The sequence below is a fragment of the Sceloporus undulatus genome, chromosome 1 (assembly GCF_019175285.1).
Source record: "Sceloporus undulatus isolate JIND9_A2432 ecotype Alabama chromosome 1, SceUnd_v1.1, whole genome shotgun sequence".
Lineage (NCBI taxonomy): Eukaryota > Metazoa > Chordata > Lepidosauria > Squamata > Phrynosomatidae > Sceloporus > Sceloporus undulatus.
Genome location: NC_056522.1, coordinates 48,664,029 through 48,686,441, shown reverse-complemented (window position 1 = coordinate 48,686,441; position 22,413 = coordinate 48,664,029). Strand labels below are relative to the sequence as shown.

Here is a 22,413-nt window from a genome sequence, read left to right as displayed (position 1 = left end):
CATCCTAGGGTTAGGAAGGGGCGTGCTAGGGTTAGGAAGGGTCTCACCTTCCTAACTGGCCCTGTTCCTAGGATGCGCAGAGCACGTAGTAAATGGCAGCGCCCGTCCACACGGGCGCCGCCATATTTACATCTTGGACACACAGCGTCCCGATGTGGTGCGGTGGAAGTGACGCCGTGAGTGCGCACCTTGCGGCGCCACTTCCAGGGGCCAAAAAGGAGCTCCATTTCGGCGCTCCTTTTTAGCTGCGCCGGGAAGCCTCGCGGTCTGGCCACTAGGGCTTCTCGGCATAGCTAATGACGGTGGCGGCAGACTGCCCGCTTTAGGGTGGTCTGTAATGTGCCTATGATTCCATTTTAACTGTCATGGTTCCATTTTATAAAATACCTGGGTTTATAGTTGCACGTAGGAGGATACATATTTAGAATTTTCAGCCAGAATGTAATAAACTACAGATCCCAAGATTCTATAGGATGCAGCTATGGCACTTAACATGGAATCACAGTCCTATAATTGTGTAATGTGAATGGTTCCCAGAGTCCAGCAGCATTCGAATTCATACATTAAAGTTTCGCCTGTAGGGAAAAAGTATGGGGGTGGCTGTATTGATCTTCAGACAAAATCTAGTGCCGACTACTTTATTTTTGTTTGTTGTTTGATCCCAACTCATGGTGACTCTGTGTATGAGACATCTCCCAGACTCCCTGTCCTCCACTGCTCTCCTTGTGTCCTGTAAATTCATACCCATGACCACCTTAATAGCCCATCCATGCGGCATTTCTCGCTTTCCATTTCCCTCCACCTTTCCTAGCATTATTTTCTGTTCCAATAAGTCATGGTTTCTCATGATGTGATCAAAGTACAACAGCCTCATTTTCATCATCTTCGGGGAGATTTTAGGCTTGATCTATTCAAGGACACATTTATTTGTCTTTTTAGCTGTCCATAGTATCCTCAGCATTCTTCTTCAGCATCACATCTCAAATGAATTGCGGGTTCCAATGAAGCTGGGTCTGGAACATGGAAGACCTGGAGCTTGCTCCCAACCACTGGAACTTCCTTCTGTGGAAGGCTAGACTGGATCTGTCCCTGCTTTCTTTCTGCTGGCAGACAAAGACATTTTTATTTAAGCAAGCTTTTAACGGTTAAGCACACATGTGCGTTTTATTCATTTTTAACTTTTATATGGCTTTAAAATGATTTTATGGTATTTAATGTGTGGATTCTTAATTGTTTTAAATATTTTGTTGTAAATATTTTTAATTTACTATTTTTAATAGTGCTATAGTCATGTAGTGTTAATAGGGCCCTGGTTACTTTTTAGCAGGGGCTACAACTGCAAGATTGGTTCAGAACTGGAAAATCTGGAGCACTTGTTGACTGAAGTCTGGTAGAAAAAAAAATTGCGAAATGAAACAACGCTTATGGAAAAGCTAACATCTACTATACAAAAATTAGAAATGATCAGACAGAACTAAGTTTCTTTCAACCTCATTTATTCATTTCATCAATGACAGTGTTGAATGTGCACCTCCCTCACAGTCAAAAATGGACCCTGAGAGTGATGCTCTAGCTGAATTGTAAAGAGCAACTCACTTAGGAATTTACCTTTATTTTTTCCATGTTATGATCCTGTGAACCAAAGACTTCACATAGCACTGATTTTGGGGGTGGGATGGAGAAATAATGAATAAAGCTTTGTGTATTTCTTATTTGTTCTGCTAAAAAAAAGACTTATGTTTAGCTACCATGTCTAAAATCTCAAGGGATTACTGTAATTTAGCAGTTTGCTATTATACACAGTAAATACTCAGCAAATAAATCATTATGCAATTTTATCAATTAAAACTCTATCCATATCACCATGTCATATTGTTAGTAACTTAATAAAATGAAATGAAGTAAACTAACAAAACCAAAAAGGAAAGAGTAAATGTGAGTCCCCCCCTCCACACCCAGAATCTATTAGTGTTGCCTTTGGGCATCACTGCTTTGACTTTTGATTATAAATTCCTTTGGCATCCTGTACTGGCTCTCCTTCTCATTTTTCTTAAAGCGAATCTATTGGCAGGTCGCCTGATCTCCCCTGACACCCAAGTCCCACAGATCTCTTTGCATCCTGTGTGCCAAATGCCTAAAAAAAGGAGCCAATCAGATCAGACTTGCCAAAGGCATTAATGAATCTCTTTCTGTGCTGGCAGGCAGCTTAACTCTGTAGCAAGTGGCAACAGGTTTTTCCCCTAGCAAAAATTCTAGGAAGTGGGGAGGGTTGCTATGGGGTGATAGATGTTTTGAGGAATGCTGAATCCCAAAGTCAGGCCTCAGACTCCACTGTAAACAAATTAAACAAGCTCTTGAGGAGTTAACTGGAATGCCTAAAATGAAGATGGAGGTAGGTTTCCTTGCTTATAACCATTGTTGCAGCATCTGTTCCCTTTGCTTTGTGGTCCTTGCCTATTGCCAAGTCGCTTGGAGCTGTCTGAGAAAACTGTGGCTGAATAGGATTTATTTACTGCTCTGAAGTGAGCTGTTTCTTAAGGGACTCTTTAAGTGTTGTAATAGCTAGTAGCATGCCAGGCAGAGTGCACTCAAATGCACCGCAGTGCATGGCTGTGATCTACGTTGACATCTAGAAAGTGTGGGAGGCAGTAAATGTGAAATTCTCCTCGTTAAAAGGGTGTTCACTTTTTTGTGTGTTGGACATGAATATGTGTGGCTGTGGCTGGTAAGAGGCCAATTACAGTCTGGATTAAAAGGAGCTCTCGTCAGAGATGTGTGCAACTCTATAGTTAAGACTTCCATAGATCTCTGTACCTTGTGCCCTCTACATTGGCAGGATTACAGCTATCAATTGTAATCCAACTCATCTGGAAAGCACCAGGTTGGGGAAGGTGGCTTAAAATTTAACAAGAACATCAAAATGTTCCAATCGGTATTGTGTGTAAATTGAATGTATTGCATTTTCTTTTTCTGCCAGTACCTCAACATAGTATATGTGATCCTTCCCTCCACCTTATTGCCATTCCTGAGTGGTAGGTTCATAGAATCATAGAGTTGAAAGATACCACAAGGGCCATCCAGTCCATCCCCATTCTGCCATGCAGGAAATCACAACCAAAGCATCCCCGACAGACGGCCATCCAGCCTCTGCTTAAAGACCTCCAAAGAAGGAGACTCCACCACACTCCAAGGGAGTGTGTTCCACTGTCAAACAGCTCTTACTGTTAACAAGTTCCTCTTTCATTGGCCCAGTATCACCCAATGAGTTTTGTAACTGAGCAAGGATTTGCATTCCATTCCTTCTGGTCCTAGTCCATCTCTATCCCAGGGTGAGCAACTGTACCAAATGTGGGAGACAATTTTCTGCCTCTGGGATCTCCTGGGCTCTATGTGTATTGCCAGAAATTCTAAAGTAAGAAACCCAGACATTCTGGCTTTGAAAAAAAAAAGAGGTATTTTCTTAATATTAAAAGTGAGTAGGGAGTGCAATTTATTTAAATCAAAGATGGGTAGTTGTGGTGGGACCAGGGGCTGCATTTGGGTTTGTAAAAGGGTCACACCCTTTTAAATCCACCCCCCCCCCCCATTTTTAATTTCATTATGCTATTTTATAAGTAATACACTCACCCCTCCACATTTCGGGGGTTGGGGCAGAGGGCCTCTGTAAAAGTGGAAAAACCACAAACACGTTAGCATTCCCCAAATGTGAATGGCAAAGAGCACCACCCATAACCTTCTTTGCAACCTTACAACACAGAGCTTCTCCCACATTTCCAAAGTGCTTCCACTTTCAATCTGAAGTTAGCAGCTACAACTGCAAAGGATCCACCTTCTCTCCACCCCCTTCTATTTTGTCAAACTTTGCATCCTCCTTGTTTCCAGACTTGGAAATGAGGAATGTGCAAAGTAAAACTAAATGAAAATAACATTTCAAAATTTGGACATGTGGAATGTGCAAAATGGGGAATATAGAGTTTTGCTTTGGACAGGCTGGGAGGGAGGGGAGGGAGGAGAGGGATGAAGAGGTCGACCTTGTTAAGCAGCAGCTGCAAATTACAAATAGTCAAAACCACAAATCTGAAAGTTGCAAATGTGGAAGGCCGACTGCATAAGTAATTCCACCTTATTGCCATTCCTGAGTGGGAGACTGTCATTGGCCCAGTGTCACCTAATGAGCTTCCTTACTGAGGTTTTCATTAAAACTAGTACTTCTATGGTTGATAGAAGCTTGGTTGACAGATAGACCTCTACTGGAGTGTCCAAAGGTTTCCTATCTAGCCATCTTAAGAGGAAGTCAGCTGGAAAGTGTTCTCTCTCTCTCTCTCTCTCTCTCTCTCACACACACACACACACACACACGGAGTAGGAGTCTCCATCTTCCTTTTGCTGTCCTAAGTGTATGATACATACTCACTTCTGGGAAACAGTCAAAGGTGAATTGCTACATGATGGTCTATATTGTAGAATAAGTATTAAATAATAAGGCAGAATTAAGAAATACCGACAGAGACTCTTATTAGAATTAATAGAAAGAACATGGAAATTTAAGTGCACATTTGTCTAATTATTTTCAATTGTTATAATGGATTAGCTTGCATTTCAAATGCAGAAGTAGAATCAATTAATCACTGCAATGGACGCAAGTTACCTAGCATTTATAACCATTAGTTAAGGAGTAAGAAGTCACATGTGTTTCCCGCCTGTTCCCTGTGTATTGTGTTTTCTTTTGTGTCCTTTATATGTTGTTCTTATATTTAGAAATGCTATGCGTCTAATAAAAATATATTTTAAAAAAGAGAAAAAATGAATTCCTGTTATTACAGGCTTGTAGGATGCTTCTAGAAAAGCATTCACCCTCTCCCCATCCCACCCCCTGTAGTGCAATCTGCATGTTACTCCATCCCTGCTATAACCAATAGGATACACTGACAATTAACAAAGTGCACCTAATAGTTCATTTGATTATCATTTGTTCTGTTTATTCTGTCAGTCACAGGATGGGGCAATGAATCAAGGGGGTCACTGAAGCCCTTATTTTGATGATTGCAAATCCCACTGAAACTTTATCTGCTTTCAGAGTTTTTACCAGGAGAGTGCCCTTTAGAGAGCTCAGAAATGTTACTCTTGGGACCACAATTCCCTTAATCCCTGGTCCAGCATGATGCTGGGAACTGTGATATGAAAAAGTAATTTCTCTAAGTTCTACTCTAAAGCCTATTGTGGATGTAATAGCAATAGCAATAGCATCTTCATTTATATACCGCTTCATACTGAACTAAGCAGTCTCTAAACAGTTTACAACTGTAAGCTAATTGCCTCCAACAAGCTGGTTACTCATTTTAGTGACCTCAGAAGGTTACAAGCCTGAGTCGAGCTTGAGCCCTTGGCTGGTACTGAATTCACAACCTTATGGTTTGTGAGTGAGTGGCTGCAGTACAGGCATTTAACCACTGTGCCATCAGGACTCACGCAGTTAGTGAAGGGGTGAGCTAGGGTGACAGGAGTGGAATGCACGTCTATGCTTTCCAATGAGCCAATCAATCAGAATGCATTTATATGCATTATTCAATCATAGCAATAGCAATAGCATTTACATTCCTATACTGCTTAATAGTGAACTCATTACTCTCTAAGTGGTTTACAATCTGTAAGCCAATTTCCGCCAACATTCTGGGTATTCATTTTACCAACCTACGAAAGGATGGAAGGCTGAGTCAACCTTGGAGCCTGCCTGGGACCAAACTCACAACATTGTGGCTACAGTACTGGCATTTAACCACTGCTCTACCAGGGCTTTTCCCCTAAGTTTCTGAATGGACATCATGGTTTTTCGTTTGAATCCATCTCATCAGGCATAATTTAAAAGATGATGATCAATAAGAGAAACAAATTGATAATATTTATTTATTTATCCATTCAGTTTATATTTGGCTTTCTCCTGCCAAGGGATCCAACAGAGAAGAAATTAAAACTGATGATTGAAACTTTGTCAATTATTTAAAAATTACTTGTTGCACTGCTTGGACAAACAAACACAAAAACCTTGCCTGGCAACTAAAATTCAATGGAGAAGGAAACTAGTGAATCTCACTGTTGAGGTCATTTCATAAACAAGGCAGTGCCACAAGTCTGGTGCTCATTGCCACCTGTATCACCTCTATAGCCATCTTCATTTGCAAACAGGTTTGTGTAGGAGAAATTAGTCCAACAGATCAACAAATGAAGTTAATCATGGTAGTCTGTTTAAATATGGTGATTTCTTGTGTTGTGGGTGGACTGGGGTACATTGGATAATATGGGCTCATTGCTACTAAGCCCATTTACTTCAAGGCACAGTTGAGAAGATAAAGACATTTTAAAGAATTATGATAATTATGAATAAAGGCCCTTTTAAAAACAAACAAACAAACAAACAAACAACTATTTGATCTCATAGGGCAAAGCTCAGGCTACTGTGCTGCTCTGAGCTGAGAGTCAAGTCTGGCATATCCTTGCTCTTTGACATTCCAACCATGATAATCATATTTTCCTCCATCTACACATAATGAATGTATGTTGCTGCTGAAAATATAAGCAGTTGTGAGGAAAGTATTGGTGGGGGTCATGCCCTATCCACAAATTCCTTGTTATTCTGTCCTTTTCATTTGTGGGTATGAATAACACTCTTCTCTGGTGAGGTTGCCTGACCATTTCCCCTGCATATGAATGACCAACACTTTATGCTTACTCAGATGATTTTGTACTGAAAAGGAGGAAGAGGAAAAACACATATTGAAAAGGAAGGAGGAGAACCCATATTGAGTGAGTTTCTCAGTCTTTGTATCATGACTGAGATCATGACCAAGTTGAGTTCCTCTTGCTAATTTAACAAATGGAGGCAAGTTTTTAGATATGAATGTGTCTCAATAATCCTAGCAAGATGCCCTTTAAAATAAATGAAAATGGCCATCTATTTTAAAGGAGACACTTCAGTTCAAAGCCTGCACAGATTTGCCAGCATGATTGGCACATTCTTTGTGGATTTTATACAGTGAAATTTTTGATGACAGGAGTAGGAATTATCTGTTCCTCCAGATGTACAGCTGCAGCTCTTACTATTCTTCCCCAATGGCTAGACGACAACAACATCTGCCTGGCTGGATGATTCCCACCCTTGTTTTAAGCCAGAACTGAACAATTGCTTGCTCATTGTACCATATGAGTGGGACTGATCCATCCTGGCATTTCAAAATGTGCTTTGAAACCATTCAAAGGCTTAATGGTAACAGAGAGGCCATAACTGAACTGTTAGCAGCCATATCTCTTCCAAGTGGTTTTGTATAGCAAATAGAATGATAGCCAAAGCTTTGACATTTTCCTCAAAATTTTAGTTACAATCCTCTTTCTGTTATTATATAAGGATAATGCAAAACTACAGTACCGATAAGTAGAAAAGTCCAAATATCTTGTAGATGGGTTATGAATAAAGGTAAAGGTAAAGGTTTCCCCTTTGAAGAGGTTGTCAAGTTGTGTCTGACTGCAGGGGGTGGTGTTCATCTCTGTTACTAAGCTGAAGAGCCTGCATTGCCAAAGACCACTCTGTGTTCATGTGGCCAGCATGACTGCATGGAACGCTGTTACCTTCCCATCAAAGTAGTACCTATTTATTTACTTTTATTTGCATGCTTTTGAACTGGTAGGTTGGCAGAAGTTGGGACTAGTGATGGGAGTTCACTCCATCACATGGCACCTGGGCATCGAACTGCCAACCTGCTGATCTTGCATTCATCAGAGTCAGTGTCTTCAACACTGAGCCACTGTGTACCTTATCTTCAGGTTATGGATACCAGAATAATATTGATTTGACTTGGTGTGGCATCTTCTGTAATGGTTGCCCTTCACCATTTACTTTACTCCTTACATCTTGGTCATCTTAGTTTTAAATTTGTGCTGTAAGGTCTGAGTAATTGGAATACTTTCAGCCAGATTTGGCCTTGAAGGGATGAGTTGCCTATCAATGTACAAAAAGGGTGGAGAGAAGCATATAGTTTCTCAGTAACAGGAAGACGGAGTAAGAGGCGAGCATTCCAGCCAAATTATTTGATAATCAGTATTTATTTCTAAATGTGGATCTATACACATAAATGAGCATATGCAAATCTTGCTGTCTCCCTTAGTCCCCTTTATTTATTTATTTATTTATTGATGTCAAAATGGCTGCCCTAGACTTCTTTAAAAGACATAGGCCATCCTATGTTCATGGCCACTCCTCCACCTGTCAGAGCTGCAAGAATCTCAGGTACCATGGACAGAGCCATGGGGTGGCCCTCACTTTTGGAATACAGTGCTCCCTCGGGTTACGAAATTAATTCGTTCCGCCGCCGCTTTCGTAACCTGAAAAGCATTCGCAAGCCGAAATGCCATAGGCGCTAATGGGGAAAAGCCGCGATTTCGTGCGAAAAAGCGCCGAAAAGCACCAAAAATTTTTTCGTAACCCGAAATAACCTTCGTAACCCGGAACAGTTTTTTTCAATGGGTTTTTTCGTAACCCGGAAATTTCGTAACCCGCGCATTTCGTATCCCGAGGTACCACTGTACTCAAAAGTAATGCAGATGGTCCCTCACTGCTAATCTTCAGTATTTAAACACATTGTTATTCCAGACTGTTTGGCTAAGTAACGTGCTACATTCCTGTAGCTTATAAATGAGAGGGGTTCAAAGATAACTCTTTGTGTGTGCTTTGTTTTTGTGAATTGCCTTATGAGGACAGTGAAAGGTGCCTTGAAAAATCAGTTAGATATCTTGTAAAAAATAAATAAATAAGTAAATAAAACATATGCTCCCAGTCTATTTATTCATGATATTTCTATATTGCCCCCTAGCCCACAGAGACTCCCAAGGCAATAGACAAATAAAAGCAATTAAAACAATACAAAGATAAACACATTTTAAAAACACATTAAAATGCTCTCTAAAAATGTATAAAAACAATCTTTAAAAACAGTCTTAAAATGCAGTTTTAAAACAGTTTAAATAGAGCACTTTCAAGCATCAAAAAACTCATGGAAGTTGGCACGCATACCTTATTTATGATAAAGAGAAGGCCAATCCTGAGATCAATAACCACTGTATAAGAAGATCTCTGTTAAACGTTTGGAAAAGATATAAAAAGCGCTGGGTGCAAAAGCTGCCTGACTGGGTCTCCCCTAGAGAATCGTTACAAAGGAGGGACACCATACAAAGTGAAAGCTGGCTTACATATAAAAGATTACTAAAATTTCAGGCCGGAAGAGTGATACTAAAGACCCGAGAGGAATTAGAATTGGAAGGTTTTGGGATTGGCTGGTTTCCCTATAGACAGATTTTTGAAAGATTCCAATTGGACAAAAAACATTTGGCTAGTGCGGGGAAGGGAGAAGGATCCAAAGTGTTTAAAACCATTATTGCAGGAAAAAAAAGGATTGATTGGGAAACTCTATAATATTTTATTGAGAGTAAATATGGAAACTGAAAGTATTAAAGAGGTAATGGTAAAATGGGCACAAAACATTGGACATAATCTGGAATTAGTAAAATGGGAAAAGGCATGGCAGAATATTAGAAAGTATACTGTATCACAGAGAATCAGAGAAAATTGTTATAAACTTTTCTATCGTTGGTACCTGACACCAGAGAAAATTTCCAAAATGTATAAAAAAAGTTGTAACCTATGTTGGAAATGTAAGAATGATCCTGGCACTTTCTTCCATTCCTGGTGGTCTTGTAAGAAGATAGGAGATTACTGGGATATAGTTAATGACACATTATCGGAAATATTAGGAACCCCAGTACAAAAGAAACCTGTAATGTATTTGTTAAATATATTTGATGAAACATTGGGAAAAAAAATTGGCAAAATCTTATTCTATGCAATCACTACAGCTAGAATCCTGTTGGCGCAGAAATGGAAGAATGAGGATATCCCCGGAAAAATTGATTGGTTAAGCAACCTCTATGAAGCACTAGAAATGGATAAACTTACTCAAATTATAAGAGGGAAAACCACAAATTCAGTAGATGAAGACTGGAAACCCGTAACAGAGTATTTGAAGAAGGTTTGGACACATAATGACAATTATTGATAGGATGAAGTAGTGGGTAATTTAATATTTAAAGTGAAGATGGTACATATGTTATTTTATGTTGAAGGGGATTTAATAGTTAATAGCATGAATAGTAGAATACAGAAGATCGCTCAGAGAAAGTGTTTAATTTGTGATATTGTATTAATAATAGATCAGGCTCGGTTGGCCTCAAAGATTTTATTTGTTGTTGTTTTTTCACTATTATGTAAGTGAGTGTAGTTACAGTTAGTGTATACGATAAGAAAGTCACTATTTGTTATGATTCGTATAAACAGCGGGAGGAGGAAATGGAAGTCGCATGAATGTTAGAATGATAGGTTGAAGTGTGATTGGGACGATATGGGAGTTAGATCTGGAAAAGAAGAGAGTGGAGAAAGGAGAAGGAAGACCCAAGGAACTAATCTCTCTATTGAATGTAATTGTTGATTGGAAGGGAAGAAAGTTAATGCTAAGTAAATTGAGAAGAATGTTTAGAATTAAGTTTGTATGTTGTATGTATATGTTTTAAGTTAATAAAATTTTTCTAAAAAACACAAGAAAAAAAAAACACATGGAAGTTCAAAAGAGATGGAGCCAGCCTAAAACTTCCTTGACTAGGGAGTTCCACAGTTGAGGTATTGCTACAGAGAAAGCTGAGTTATATATACCTACCAAACTAACTTCATGAATTGTTGGGACATCTAACAGGACCTCCTCTGAGGGTCTCAAATTTTGGACAAGCTCATACAGGAAGAGGCAGTCTTTCAGATATCCCAGCTCTAAGCCATTTAGGGCTTTGTAGGTAAAACCACTGCCTTGGACTGAGCTTGAAAGAAAATTGGAAGCCTGTGCAGTTTTTGTAAGACCTGTATTATATGATCTCTAACATGCACACTAGACACTAATCTGGCTGCTACAGTTTGCACTAGCTAGAAATTCTGAACACTTTTCAAGGGCCACCCCCATGTTGAGTGCACTACAGTAGTTGAATTGGGAGGTAGCTGAGGAATGAACCACTGTGGCCAGAATTACCTTCCCCTTTCATGAAATGGCCTGAAGAAATGATCAGCAGCCTGCCTTGTTTGTAACTTCTACAGTATTATAGAAGTCTTGTAATGGTTATAGATTGACAATAACATTGAAAATAGCTGAAAACAGATGTCTTACAGTCAACTCTGACCCAGCAGGTTTGAAAGGTTCCTGAAGCCTCTGTGTCCTGAGATGACAGCAGATTGCAGGTCACATCACTGCATAACATTTAACTCTTTCTGGGGGGAAAAAAAGCTCTTTTCTGACCTGATAAAATAGCTAGATGCAGGTGCGATTTATTACCTTTCTTAGAAATACTGCCTTTTTTGAAGTTAAGTGCATTCAGGCCTGTTTCATAATTTCCACTTTATACCATTTACTTGGAAGCAAGCCTCAATGGATTCAGTAGGACTTCCCATGTTTTAGACATAGGCTCTTAGTTACCATTTCAGAAAGCACACAATATTCTGTGGCCAAAATAATAAATGTATATACCTTATATAAACTGAGTCTGAATTCAAGGAATTCATCCCTCTTGTCTTGAAATTGTTATTAGTAGAGAAATGGCTTTGCATATCCAATGCCAAAAATTCAGTCTAAAATACCGTTTTAGGCCAAATCTGAGTAACTGCACTAAAAAATTCATGTGTGCATTCATTTTTGATGTTTTATTAAGAGTCTTGTCTTAACCCTGTTAAGAGTCCATTAAGAACCTGTTTCTTCTTACTTCCCTGTCTGTGCTATCAGCATGAATTCGCTCTGAAGAGGAGGTACATCTGGAAGTTGAGGGAATTGGCTGCAAAGCTGAAGTGTGCAGTTAAGCCAATAATATACAATTAATTGGATTAATAGCACAGGAAGGCTAATGGGGTCAATTCCATATCATGTGATTTGTATTCACGTAAGCAGATCAAGTGGCAAACCAATAAAGGCACAACCAGAGGAGGATGTGTTCTTGAGATTCTTATTATACAAGCTCAAGTCCTTTCTTCCTGGAATCTACTCTCATCACTGAATCTGACATCCTGTATTTGGTCTGTTTCCTTTTTGGCCAATGATCCCTGCGGAATAAGAGCATAGACTCCTCATTCTGCAACAGACAAGGCTTGTGCCTGAAAGCCATTTATGACACCACTGCTCCTCAAACATCTGTTTGGGGTTTTTCTTTGGTAGAAATGGGCTGTGGCATTCACCTGTGTCCCTTTAAAATGCTGAAGAAATGGTCTGAGTGGAGTGAGGCTCAGTGGGAGGAGAAAAAAATTAAACATACAGTTAAATTTCAAAATTTTAAATAGAATTCTATTAAATATAATAAAATTAAATTAAACTAAATTCTTTTGGCATATTTTGTATTATTTTAAATTCAATAAAATGATTAAAATTAATTTAATAAAATTAATATAATTATATAATATAAATTTAATTTAATTAATGTAAAGGAATTATATTTTAAATATAATTTAAATTTCTGGCAGGCCTTCCCAGAATAAAATACTTGGCCACACAAGACTCCCCCTCCACACACTTGTGATACTCGGCCCATGGTTATCGGTTATTGGTATTGGTTATCGTTTTGGTTTTTAATTGTTGAATTTTACCCTTATACTGTTTAATCCTTTTTTAAGGGATGAGGAGATATTATGTATATATTGAAGTATTTAATCTTTTTATGCCGCTTTGATTGTCTCACCAAAAAGCGGGATCAAAATAAAAGTTTTATTTATTATTTTTATTTTTATTGTTATTAAATTTAATATAAATAAATTTTAAATTTCTTTAAAATTTTCTTTAATATAATAATCTCTTATAATTACACTTCTATCACATGAAACTATGTACATGTAAATACACTGAGGCTATGCTTATGATATTGTAATTTAAAGGTAGAATTTCAATTTTGCTAGCTGTTTTTTGTCACAACTATTACTGTTTCAGTTAATTATATGAAAGAATTATAATTAATGAGTAACATTCATACAAAAACTATCGCTAAAGATTTTGTATGTTGTGGGATGGGAGGAGGTCCAGGATGGGTGACATGAAGTACCACACCAGGTGATGCCAACCTTAGTGATACTACTGCTAACAGCTAGTGCTTTGGGAGCTCTAGTTTGGTGCTATGGGAGAGAACCTGGTTTGCCATTGTCAAGCTATACTAACCTATTTTGGGAGGGAGGGAATAAAGAAGGAAGGGCTTGTGGTAGAATCAAAAAGCTGCAAGGTATATGGACAAGATGACCTATGAGTTTTAGGAAATGCATTTATGTGCTTAATTTCCTGGAACATTATCATTGCTATCTTGGGTCACTGTACTCAATTTTAAAAAATGGTACGAATTTGGAACAAGCAGAATTGAAATTATTAACTAATCTGACACTGGTTCTCAGGATTTGAAAATACTCAGTATTCTTGTTTTGATGCTCCAGGAGGATATGCAGGTTGTTTAGATTATTTGTTATGAGTTTTACCTCAAACTGTCAGGATGGAGTGCAGCTGTTTTATACCGCAACTGCCAGGACGGTGGAGAACCCATAGTCTTTCATGTGTTTCTTGGACTGTGACTCCTACCATCTTTCACCATTGGCTCTGTTGGCTAAAGCTAATGGGAGTTGCAGTTTAATAACGTTTGGAGGTCCACAAGTAGCCTACCTAATGACAGAGTGTTTGCAGGTGCTCTGAGCCTATAAATGAATAGCAGTGCATCCAACGAAGCCCTCAGATTTTTTCCTGTTGCAGCCAAATTCTAGTTGTGGAATATGGAAGGAACTGAAAAAACAACATGGAGAGTTTTTACAAAGTAGTTCAATAGTGAATATTGCATGCAGCATCTCTAATCATCTTTCCTGGAATGTTGTTTCTGTCAATAGTTTATTTTATTTCTCTGTAATACCGGAGGCTGTTTCAGAACTCAGCATGCTCTCGCTGTTAAAATTCTGCAGTCTTTCTTCTCTAGCTCTGCAGGGCCCCATCCAGCTTGCTGGTGGTGAATTATTAATTCCCTTCTATTGCTCCAGTTCAGTTAAGTGGAAGTTCTGTATAAAAAGTGGTCTTATTTACTGGGCTCTAATTCATGTTTATGCTGTGTGTTAGGGAGGGCATGCAAGCTCTCTCTATCTCCTGACCACCTACCCACTCATGCAGTTGGCTTTTTATTTACAGCATAGTCTTAGGCCTATTCAGGAAGTCCAAGTGAGTTGAATGGAATGTATTTCCATGTGTGAGGGTGAATGCATGTCTACAACTACAACCTGGTTTTGAAAATGCATCTCCCTTCTTTTCTTTCTTTCTTTCTTTCTTTTCCAGAAAGATGCAAGACTGCTAACACCAATAACTAGAAACACTCCTAGAACAAGAAACCAACATAATTTTGAAAACAAATTCCATTAAATAAAAAAAATTCCATTAATTAAAAACTGAAAACCCAACTCTGCCTGGATAATTAAACTATAATCACCAAGAGCCTTCTAGAAGAACTACATTTTTGCCATGCAACAAGATGTTGGAGCCACCTTGAATAATATTTATTTGGGAGATGGAGATACACATCATTATTTTTTTAATGAGATGGCTAGGCATGCTTTTAAATAACATGGCTAGGAAGGTTATTCTACAACAGTGGTGTCATGACTGAGAGAGCCCTATCTTTCTTGTTCACTTAGTAGGGAGCATGGAACAGTGTCTCTGATCTTCATCAAAACACTTGGAAATTTCAGTGGTTGAGAGCTTAAGGCAGGCTATCACGAGGAAATGCCATAAGCAAGTTCATTGTCTGGCAGAGGAAGAATCCTCTTCTTGTTGCACACTGACTGGAATTGGGGAGCTGTCCTCACATAAAGTATAACTACTGGTCACCTTTAATGTGAAAGAGGGGCAAAGAGTAGGCTTTTGCAGCTCTATGCCCTAGTGAGATAGCAATGTAGTAGTTAATCTTTCCAGGATCTGACTTCCTGTCTCAAACACAGAAATGAAGGATGCACAGGGTGACCAGATGTCATCACAGCAAAGGAAGACAAGACACCACAAAATATAGGGAATTCCAGAAAAACAGGACATTGCCAAATAAAAGCTAAAATACAAATAGCAAGTACATTTCTATACCACTTAGCAGTGCACTTAAGCACTCTCTAAGTGGTCTGCAACGTGTAAGCTAATTGCCTCCAACAAGCTGGGTATTCATATAAATTTAAATCCATGCTTCTTAGTCATGCTCAAAATGGAGGACATTTTGAAAGTCCTCCTGGACAGAAAGTTGAAATGTAGGACATATCTGGGAAAAGGAAGATGTCTGGTCAACCTGAAGACACAACACCACTAGTCCCGTGTATAGCCACAGAGTCACAGAGCACACAAACGGAGAAAGTTCCAAACTTGCCCAGCTGTTCTATGGAAAGTGAGAATGGTAGTACTTTTGAGTTGCTGGACAATATTCAACTAGGGGGCCTTTGGGCTGGAAAAACTAGATGAATTTCTTTGTTACCATTTTTCAACCTCACCACTCTTTGGAGCTATATGGGTCTGGTACAATCACATATGGATATTCTCAAGGTTTCATAGTAATTCTGGCCTCAGAGGACCAGAACTGACACCTAAGGGGTACTTTGTTTTTCAAACAGAGCTAGCCATCATGTTAAGAAATAGAATGAGCAAACTGATTTTGTGTGTTGCCTGTTAGTTTTCACCCTTAACTGCCAATTCAGATTTCATGTAGGCACTAAGAGCATTAAAGGGTTTATGTGCAGAGTACATAGGCTTCCTATCAGGCCTCTAAAAGCAGATCTGCAGTGGTGTTTTTGTTCTACTGGACCAACAGAGAAGAGGTGCTGAGTTATGTGTGCCTGTTCTTAAAGAAACCAGGAGGGGTTAATTTATTCTGCCTGCATAGACTTCCCATCTAGAAATCTGTTGGGCTCTACAAGGGTGTGCTCAGCCTGATCAAGAAGAGAATGACCTACAGCCATGATACTTACATGCTATTCCACATATTAATCCTAAAGTTCAGTACACTTGGCACATTGTTTCTCAAGTTTCTTTAACTCTTGCAAAAAATATTCTGATCATTGAAATACTGCTCTGCTGTTGCTATCACCTCTGAATTATTTGAACATTTCCTTCCTTTCAAACTTGTTTAAAGGTCTGGAAAAAGGAAATAGTCAGAGGGAGCAAGATGTGGTGACTATGGTGGATGCAATTTAAATTAGCAAGTAAAAGTTACAGTAGGTTAAAGCAATATTCTGCACTCAAACCCACAGTTCTCCAAAATATTCAGTGCCTTGCAAGCCCTGTGAGCAGGTGTACTGCCCTGCCAAAAAGAACACGTTTGTGCATCTTCCCTTGCCATTGTTCCTTCAGTGCCTCCTTTAATTAGCATAGCAAGTTAAAGTCGTATTCTGTTTTAACCATTTAGGTCTTCTAAGGTTTGTCAGTCACCTTTCTTATAACAAACAAACAAACCTGTGGCCATGACCTTTCCCACTGATCTTTGACTTTTGAATTTCTTCAACCATGGAGAACCTGAGTGCCGCCACTGTAAGGGCTGTTGTTTGGTCTCCAAATCATTGTGAGGTTACTAAAGCCTGAGACAGACAGGCAGAAAGGGGCATGGTGATGGCAATACTAGGGTTCCGGACGGCACAGGAACTGCACGGTCCAGAACCCCAGTATGTAATGGCAGAGGCCTGATGGTGGCATCCTGTCTGCATGGCTGCTGCCATTTTCATGTAACAGACGTGTAGTGTCTGCACGTCGCGGTGCATCCGTTATGACATGAATGCACCATCAGCGCACTCGTAACGTAACCCAGGTGTCAGTAAAAGAACCCAGAAAAAAGGGTTCCTTTAACTCTGGAGGGATGTTTAACTTTTAACTCTCTAGCGGCTGCGGCGTCCCTCCGGAGTTAAAATGGGCACCTGCAGACCGTTGTTTTCGGGCAGTCTGTATCAGGCCTATGTTTCATTAACAGTGATGAGCAGTTAAAAAATATCCCTAGATCACCCAAAATGCTGCAGAATTAGCTTGGAGGTATCCACTTGATTTTGTTTTGGGTCAACACTCAAATATTTCTGCACTCAGTTGGCTAACAGCTTATAATCAATTGCTCATGAATTATAAACCCAATGAGTTCCTGGGCTATCTCTAGTGTCTCAGCAATTGTTTTAGCTGAGATTCGCCAACTTGCCAAAATCAGGTCGTGAACACACTCAGTAATTTCAGGAGTTGACACTGCTGAAAGTCTCCCAGACCTTGCTGCATCTTTGGTCTCAAAATCTCCACACTGAAAACTGGCACACCACTAATGCATAAATGAGTATGATAGACACTTGTATCATACACTTATGGATTTCCTTGAGAGTTTTTTCTTCAGGAACAGAAACTTCATGATGGCCTGGAGTTCAGCACTTGAAAATTCCACACTTTTTATTGCCATGGTTCTGTCAATGATCTGAAAAAATATAGACATTAGAGACATGATGGCCCACTTTGGAAATGGGCCATGTGCTTGGCATGGTCCCGACCCAGGTCTAGCCAGAGTGGACTCAGACTACTCCTTTCCATCCATCTGCTCCGGCCCATTGTTTTTATTTTTGCAATAGCCATTGTTGGGATGGCGTAAGAAAATAATGATTTTCTGTTACTTCAGACTCAAAAATTGGGATGCATGTGTGAGTTCCCCTGAAAACTGGTAGGATGACATTTCAGTTCATCTCACACACTGGCTTTCTTGAAAGTTTAGGAAGTGATATGTGGGACCACTATCAGTTCTATGCAGTAAGTCCTAAGTCCATGTGTGATGCAAAATTCCTACTGACCACTTGTGGTGCTTATCCCACAGGGTTATCCTGAGGAAACATGACGAAGCAGTTTGTACCCTCTACTACTCCTAATGAAAGTGTTTGTTCTTGTTATGTGCTTTCAAGTCTAACTTAAGGTAATCCTAAAGTGACCCTATCACAGAGTTTTCTGGGGCTGAGAGTGTGTGGGTCACCCAGTGGGTTTCAATGGCTGGTTGAAGAGGAGAAACCTAATCTTCAGATTCATATTCCAATGCTCAAACTATTACACCATGCTGGCTCTAAATCTCAGTGTCGATATTTATTTTATGCTACTACAAGGAACAGGTTTCTTTGCTCATTCACAAACTTTAGGGAATCTCAAAGCATGTCAGTGTGTCCTCCTGCCTGACATCAGCTTCTCAAAGTAAAAAACCCAGAATACACTACACCCTTTTTCATTCTTACTTGGGGTTTACGACTTTTGGAAAGTTTGGGTGCTCTCAAGGTCAGCTCAGTGCCTGCTATTCAAACACTCAGGGAGACTCTGGCCAGAAAAACCTCTTCCTCAGCCCTGTATCTCAAGACTTCTTTGAAGAAGTGGTTGCTATGCAGCCTTGTTTGTTCACGGTATGTGACACTGTTTGCCAGCTCTGTGTATAACCTGCTAAGTGTGAGCTTGTTAGCTCAGGGCAGCAGAGTGTTGGCCTTGGAGAGATACCCACCGTTTTCCAAAATCTGTCATCTGACTTAGGGGAAGTCAAAATCCACTAAGGGGAAAGGAAACTCACTTGAAGCCACATTATCTCTTCTAAGGGATGGCAAGCATACTAACATGGAAATCAGGTTCCTGAAGTCAAGGGGGCTTTATGAAGCAGGTGAGTAACTAGAACTGCAAACACTTCTGGCTGCTATCTGAGGGCTGGCTGTCTCTTCTAAGGCTGTTTATTCCAGTGCCTTAGCCGACCACACTGCATACTTGTTATGTAACTGTTGGTGTGGCTTGATGTTTTTCCTTCAGCTAGGGATGTACTCTGCTTCAGATAGAACTAAGAGTTCTCCAGAACTTCAAGGTCCTGCAAATGTTCTGGGGAGAAACAGAAAACCCCAGAGTATTTGACTGGCTTTTCTCAAAAAGAAGACCAGCCAGGACAACTGGAAAAATACACTTACCTCAGAGAAGATGAGTGACATAGTAAGCCGTTGTTGTTGTTGTTTATTACCACCATCAGGTGTTACTGACTAGTGTAGTGTCACTACACTACAATTTTTGTAACTGTGCTACTGTGATCCTCTCTAAGGCAATTTCATTCAAATGTTTTTTCTTTGAAATTACTCCCAAATCATGTCTCTTCATTCAGTAATCACTCAAATATTCAATTACTCAATTATAAAAACTCCACCAATCAACAATTACCACTCAATCAACAAATTATTGCTAGTGCTACTGTCCTCCTCCTCCTCCTCCTCCGCAATAATAACTCAATTATTTTTTTTAAATCACTCAGCCATCACCACTCAATGAATAATTCATCTGCATCCTACTTCTCCCCCTCCTTCTTCTCCCTGACCTTCTTCTAAGAAGGTCAGAATGGCACAGATGCTCCCCTGTCCTCCTTGCAGCTATCCTGTGAGGTAGATCAGACCAGTAGTAAATCTGCCACTTAATCCACCTGATCACTCTGTTCTGTATAAGTGGACACTGGAGTCCCTTCACCAGGTGTCACCCGGTGAGTGGGGTGGGGCTTCTGGGGGGTGCATGCTTCCTCCTCCCAAGCTGCCCCATCCAGGACAACACAAGGGGCAGTGCATATGGGGGAGCTCGGGAAGGCATGGTGAGAGTGGGAGTTCATGCAGGACTGTGTGGGGAGGGTGGGAGCACATGCATGGGAGCACAGAGTGTGTAGGAGAGTGTGCTGGGACAGTGCAAGGGGGAAGCATGGGGGAGGATCCAACTGGGTGTCACCTCCCTTGTAGGGTGTCACCTAGTGCGGGCCATACCACCACACACCCCTAGTGATGCCACTGTGGGTGGAAGTCATGTAGCTCCCCAGATGTAGTCAGGTTGCTGGTTGGAAAGTGTAGTGGAATTGTTACTGACTTCATATATGCTCAGGATAAAATGGCAAATCCAGTCAACTTCTGGAAATACAAGACAATGTTAACTCCACAGAGGAAGACATTTTTCACAAGGTCAGAGATACTGGGTCTAAGCTGTTGTATTGAAGTCTCAAGAAGAAGTAGCTTTATTCATGCTTGTGTGTGTGCGCACGCACCTTCAAGTCATCTGTTAACATATGACAACCCCATTAATTTCACAGGGGTTTCTTAAGCAAGGAATTCTTAGAGGTGGTCTTGCCAGTTGCTTCTCTGAAATACAGCCTACAGCACCTGGTGTTCATTGGCACTCTCCCATCCAAGTACTAACCTGGTCTGGCCTTGCTTAGCTACTAAGATCAGACAGGATCTGGTACTTTTAGGGTATTTCTGCCCCTTTATACATTTCTTAGAAGTACAGTATTCAAAAACACAATTTGACTAACTCAAATGCATCCCTGCATAAATTCAGGCAACTCAGAATGAAATATCTTAGCACATTTGTTCAGAGATGGATTCACTACGGGTTACTTAGCAGGGAATTCCACTCTCAGCTTAGGATTCAGGTGAAGTCATACTTCTTTGAGTAAGCTAGAAACAAATAGCATGACCAAACTACACACAGTCCCAAACACAATCCTTTATTTCTGTGAGCCATTTTCAATTGGCTGAAAATAAAGCTTGCTCCTTGATCCCAAATAATAATTGTTCAACAATCCCTGTTAAATGCTTCAGAGGTTTTCCAGAATGGGAACTCATGACTAGTCAAGCAGAAACTGATGAACCAGCAAGCACCAGTGGCTCTTTGACTGGTATGTAATTCAGAGTATAATTTGTACATACTTGATAGGGAGGGAGAAATCCCATCCTTATTTATTTAAATCTTAATTTATCAAGATTTCAATGACAATGGGTCCTTCTTGATGAGGTGTCTGCTGTATAATCAGTCAAGCTAATTCACAGAAGTTAACATGAGGTCCAGACTACTGTCTTCTTTTTGTAACCTTCACAGTTTCCCCCTCTACTTTGTTCATTTTTTTTTTTTTGCACAGAAAATCTATAAAAGAGAGAAAGAAAGCCAGCATGGTTTAGTGGTTTGGGTGTTGGACTACTTTGGAGATCAGGGTTCAATTCCCCACTTGGCCATGGAAACCCACTGGGTGGCCTTGGGCAAGTCACATACTGTACTCTTAGCCCAGAAAAACCCAAGATAGGGCTGCCTTAGCATTGCCTTAAATTGGAAACAACTTGAAGGCACTTGACAACAACAACAACAAAGAAAAAGGTATATATACTGTGTGACCCTTGGTTGAAAGAAAGTGATTTACATGTTAATCTGGTGCCATTCAACAACAGATCAACACACAGATTCACATGTAAATCACTTCCTTTCAACCAAGGGTTACACAGTATATATACTCCACTCACTTCCATGCCAGCATTCTCTGAAGATGCCAGCCACAAATGCTGGCGAAACGTCAGGAATAAACTCTTCCAGAACATAGCCTGAAAAACCTGCAAACAAGTATGGATACCAGCCATAAAAGCCATCAGCTTTTAAAGTCCCAATTAATCCTCTGTGGTCTCACTTTTTCAGATGATTTAAAAATATCCCAGTTTTCCTTTCCTCTTCCCACTTTCCTCCTAATTCTCAGCTTACTTCAATTGCTACAAAGTGTGTTGAAAATGCAAAAGTAGTTTGCACTCCAATAACTCAGTAATGGGGAAAGGAGCAGAATCTTTCATTTCCCAATAGGCTCAGGCAAAAGTAAACTGCTGCAGCCTCCCCTAGCTTGTCTGTTCTTCCTCATTAAAAACAGTTGCTGTCATGTTGCTTGGACACATGTGTCCCAGTTTCTTTTATGAAATGTTGGCGGATATGTGACAACGGTAGATGAAGTTTTCTGCTCCTTCAAAATACTCCTTTCTGTTGCTTTTGGTGACCCTTATGCTTGGAATTGTCTTCCCAAACACCTATGTGATGCCACTGCTCAGACTAGCTTCAAATCCCACCCTTCCATGAGAGCCCTGGTGGCGCAGTGCTTAAATGCCTGTACTACAGCCACTGACTCACAAACCATAAGGTTGTGAGTTCAATACCAGCCAGGAGCTCAGGCTTGATTCAGCATTGCATCCTTCTGAGATGCTAAAATGAGTACCCAGCTTGTTGGGGGCAATTACACTTTGTAAACTGCTTAGGAAGTACTTAAGTGCACTGATAAGTGGTATAGAAATGTACTTGCTATTGATTTGGCTCAATGTCTTAAGTTTCCAAACTGTATTGCATGAAAGCCTACCACCATCTGTAAGGATATGATACCACCTCACATTCCTTTAGTATTCATGCCTAAATCTAATTCCAGGAACTAGCCTAATAGGCAGAAGGAGGTAGTTTCCTTAGGCCAGAGATTGTTATTTACATAATCTGTTGTTGCAGT

General features: G+C 40.0%; 1 protein-coding gene across 3 annotated transcripts in view; it reads left to right on the top strand.

Annotated features, from left to right (window-relative positions):
* The first annotated feature begins 2,129 nt into the window (after positions 1–2,129).
* TOGARAM2 (TOG array regulator of axonemal microtubules 2) overlaps positions 2,130–22,413 on the top strand; it is a 123,845-nt gene continuing 103,561 nt past the window's right edge. The window contains exon 1 of one of the 3 annotated variants that reach the window (XM_042437829.1): positions 2,130–2,392. Coding sequence is in view for 1 of the 3 variants with exons in the window: in XM_042437822.1 (XP_042293756.1) it covers positions 18,714–18,756 (43 nt within the window). In the remaining 2 variants the exon portion in view is untranslated. Of the gene's footprint in view, positions 2,393–18,595; positions 18,757–22,413 lie in introns of those variants that run through there. The other 2 variants (XM_042437822.1, XM_042437839.1) reach the window with 2 other exon arrangements.